General features: G+C 35.4%; 1 protein-coding gene across 1 annotated transcript; it reads right to left on the bottom strand.

Moving 5' to 3' along the window:
• Nucleotides 1-2,592: 2,592 nt before the first annotated feature.
• On the bottom strand, nt 2,593-3,532 carry LOC129013293 (olfactory receptor 4Q2-like). Its single transcript, XM_054449775.2, is given in 2 exon segments — nt 2,593-2,986; nt 2,988-3,532. Coding segments are annotated over 2 exon segments (939 nt in total).
• Between the last annotated feature and the right edge of the window lie 974 nt (nt 3,533-4,506).

Below are 4,506 nucleotides of genomic sequence, written 5' to 3'. Positions count from 1 at the left end.
TTATTTGTTGTGTTAAGTGAATAATATTTTAGGGATTGTTATTTCATTATAAGCTGACCCACGCTGTCAAAATTAGTATTTTTTTTAAAAAAATCTGAGCTTCATATTTTATTTCAACAGGAATATTGTATATTGGGTTTTAGATGTAAATATATCAATCATTAGATGTGTTGCTATAAATTTTTAAAATTTGTTTAGTTCAGCCATTGTGGAAGATAGTGTGGTGATTCCTCAAAGACCTAGAACCAGAAATACCATTTGACCCAGCAATCCCATTACTGGGTATATACCTCCCAAAATACAAATCATTCTATTACAAAGATACATGCACACATATGTTCATTGCAGCACTATTCACAATAGCAAAGACATGGAATCAATCCAAATGCCAATCAATGATAGACTGGACAAAGAAAATGTGTTGCATATACACTATGGAATACTCTGCAGCCATAAAAAGGAACGAGATCATGTCCTTTGCAGGGACATGGATGGAACCAGAAGCCATTGTCCTCAGCTAACTAAGTCAGAAACAGAAAAACAAACACCAAATGTCCCCACTTATAAGTGGGAGCTGAATAGTGAGAACACATGGACACAGGGAGGAGAAAACCACACACCTGGGCCTGTAGTGGGGTCGGGGGAAAGGGGAAAGAGAGCATTAGGACAAATACCTAATGCCTGCAGGGCGTAAAACCTAGATGGTGGGTTGACAGGTGCAGCAAACCACCATGGCACATGTATACCTGTGTAACAAACCTGCACGTTCTGCACATATATCCAAGAACTTAAAATGAAATAAAATACATGTTTGATGAATTCTTGCACCTTTAACATCTGTGAAAGTGTTTCTATATCTCAATGAAAATTTTACAAGTTATTTTCACTAAGTAAGAAAAAAGAAAACCTCTAAAATATTTCTTTTGTTGTCAGTGCCATATTGATGAGAAAAGGTATAGAAGCCTCCTGCATTTATTTAACACATTTTTGTCCCATTTTATTTATTTTATTTTAGGTATTTAAGTTAGTTTGGGGAGTATAAAGATAATAAAGATAAAAGCTCAGCCATTAACAAATTTACCAAACCTCTTTGGCTTCTGTCTTTGTCACACAGATTTGTTGCTATGATTGCTTTAAAATCCAAAGACTAAAAAAGCTGTAAGAATGAAAATACTTCACAGTTCATTTGTATTTTATGTTTTATTTTTGTTCAGTCTGTTGTAAACTTGAATGTCGATTTATTTTTTTATCTTTAATTATAAAGATTTGGTAAACAGTAAACAGTCCTATGAATTTGTCTTAATATAACTTAAGGATACAACTAATGTCAATGAGGGGTTTTTTGATGATGATGATGACAGTAATATAAAAAAAAACTTTCCCATAATTGACAAATGTGAAAATGTCATGAACTCATTTCCATACACTTTCAAGTATCCTGCACAAACTGGCAGATCAAACTGTTGTTGCAATATGGTAAGTCAGCCAGTGTAGAACTTCATGTAGAACTTTAATGAATAAATTATTTTTGAATTGTGTTATGAGGCAGGCACCATAGTAGACACATTCATGTCTGTTTTCATTTTTCATCTTCACATCAACACTCAGAGGTACACATCATTTTATGCATGCTACATATGAGGAAATTCGGGCTTCAAGGCGTAAAAAAAATTTCAGGTTTACATGAATTGTAATTCAAAGAGGGATATTTGAACCCACAATATTAGGCAACTGCTCTCTCTACTACATGTGACAAGGTGATGAAGCTAATATTCCATTAGCTTGTTGTTATATAGTCATAAATTGAATTCACTCTAATACATCTAACTGATATTCTCTTAAATATGTATGGAAAGAAATACCTGTAAATTGACTGCAGATATCTACAGATGCTCCTCAACTTATGATGGGCTTATGTCTGAATTAACCCACCGTAAGTTGAAAATACTGTAAGTCAAGAATGTATTTAATAAACGTAACCTACTGAACATGATAGCTTAGCCTAGCCTCCCTCAAACATGCCCAGAACATTGACACTGGCCTACAGTTAGACAAAATCATCAAACACAAAGCATATTTTATAATAATAAAGTGTTCAGTGTAATTTATGGAAATCTGTGCTGAAAGTGAAAAACAAAATGGTTATATGAATAATCAAAGTATGGTTTGTACACCATCTTAAAGACAAAAAATTATAAGGTGAATCATCATAACTCAGGGACCATCTGTAATTAGAGTAAGTTAAAATTGAAGAAAAAAAATAAAACAAGGTAGAGAAGGTAGTGAAGGCTTAGAAAAAGTGGTTTGTACCAGTGCTAAATGACAAACTAAATGGAAATAGTGGATGAAATAAAATTTGATGAGATGAATAGATAAGAGGAAAAAGACAATCTGATAGAAAAATCAGATTTGATTAAATAAAAAAGTAAACAGATTAGTTATAGTGTACAGTTGAATGATAAAGTCAGTAATAGGGCTACTTTGATTTAATGAAATAAATTTAAAAACTAGGCAACCACCTTCTAACTCATTATTCAAAAAGTTATTATTTTAACCTCAGATTTTCTACTTTCAAAAATTCACATCAATGTCTCATGTCTCCTGCTTTTTCCAAGTAAGTCCATTTCTGACCCAGAGCTTCTGCATGGATGACTTTACCTCTTTGTTCCGAAGTGTGTAGATGAGGGGGTTTAGCATTGGGGTAATAACATTGTAGAGTACAGACACCATCTTGTCCACAGAAAATGTAGAGAAAGGACGAGCGTAGATGAAAATACAGGGTCCAAAAAAGAGTGTTACCACCATGAGGTGAGAGGCACACGTGGAGAGTGCCTTTCGCCTTCCTTCCTTGGAGCGAATCTTGACTAGGATAGTGGTGTAGGAGGAAATCAGCACCACAAAGGAGATGGTGGAGATCAACCCACTATTAGATACCATGAGCAGTTCAATGACAAAAGTGTCAGCACAAGCAAGTTTGATGACGGGGAACATCACAAAAAAACGTGTCCACCTGATTTGGCCCACAAAAGGGTAGACGGATAGTGAGAATGGTCTGGACAGTGGAGTGCACAAATCCTCCCATCCAGGAGACAGCAACCAGCACACAGCATAACCCCCGACTCATGACAGTGGTGTAGTGCAGTGGGCGACAGATTGCAACATAGCGATCGTAGGCCATCACTGTGAGCAGGAACATCTCAGCTGCCCCTACAAAATGCAGGAAGAAGAGTTGCACAATGCATTGGTCATAGGAAATGAGCTTTTCATGATTAAGGAAGTCAGCCAGAAGCTTAGGGGTCGTTACTGTTGAATAACATAGGTCCAGAAATGAGAGGTTGCCAAGAAGGAAATACATGGGTGATGAATTCAGGTATTTATCAGATGCTACTGTGACCATGATGAGGACATTGCCAACCCAAGTGGACACATAGAAGAAAAGAAATAGTACAAATAGTCCTGCTTCAATAGATGATGTCTGTGAGAAGCCTGACAAGAAAAATTATCTCACCACTTCTGTCTGGTTTTGATCCATTTGACCTGTCTCTACCTAGATCAAAGAGATTAAACAATAGGGCATTAGTGACATTTAAAATGAATGAGGTAATTCACATCAAATACAAGACTCTGCTCATTTCAAAAGAGAGATTTTTCATCCTCTAAGATATATCCTGATTAATTAGCTGGAAGAAATGATTTTCTCCTTACCTAATATAAATGTATATTATTTCACCAGCTGCAACCTCGAGACACTGATGATGTGGCCAAGGTTGATTAGAACATGAAGTTACCTGGCTCCAAGCCACTAACTTCCATGTGATGCATTTCTCTCTTCCGTCATTCAACACATTACTTCTCTCTCCTTTTCCACGTTCAGTCTCAAGAAATGTTATATTTTTCTGAAATATTGTTTTTTTAATAAAAATATTTGGGAAAAAAATAAAGTCAAAGGTAGAATTTCAGATGCCAGTAAATTGACATTAGATCTGTAGAGCTTTTATTTGAGAAAAGGGAATCCCTGTACACTTTGCCATCAAGAAAACTCTTGTAGGACTCTCATCTGTGCAAATGGCTACAGGAAAGATCACGTTCCACTTGGGATTATTGCTAGTTCCATGACCTCTTAATATATTTTCTTTGATATGCCTCTGCAGCTTACCATATTCTATAATGCACTTATTTCCAGTTTATTATTGTCAATGATATATTTTGTATCTTAAATCATATCTGTGGGCATATGGGTACACATTATGCTTATAATGATCTAAATAGAATTATAAAATGGTTATTCACACATTGAAATGACTCTCCTTTGACTAGTCTATCAAATTAAATAAAAATCAACTATTTCTCTGAAATAAAAATAGCAATTTGTATGTTGTGTATATTTTATCCATTTACATGAACAATAGCTGGAACATGCTACTGTATGAGTTGAAACGGGTGATGGTCCACGGAGAACTGCGGGTGGGGGTGTTTTTGGTGTTTCATGATAGCTGTTATTCACTC

Source organism: Pongo pygmaeus, chromosome 15, assembly GCF_028885625.2.
Source record: "Pongo pygmaeus isolate AG05252 chromosome 15, NHGRI_mPonPyg2-v2.0_pri, whole genome shotgun sequence".
NCBI classification, from domain to species: domain Eukaryota; kingdom Metazoa; phylum Chordata; class Mammalia; order Primates; family Hominidae; genus Pongo; species Pongo pygmaeus.
Note: the sequence above shows the minus strand (reverse complement) of the source record. Positions and strands in the feature narration are given on the sequence as shown.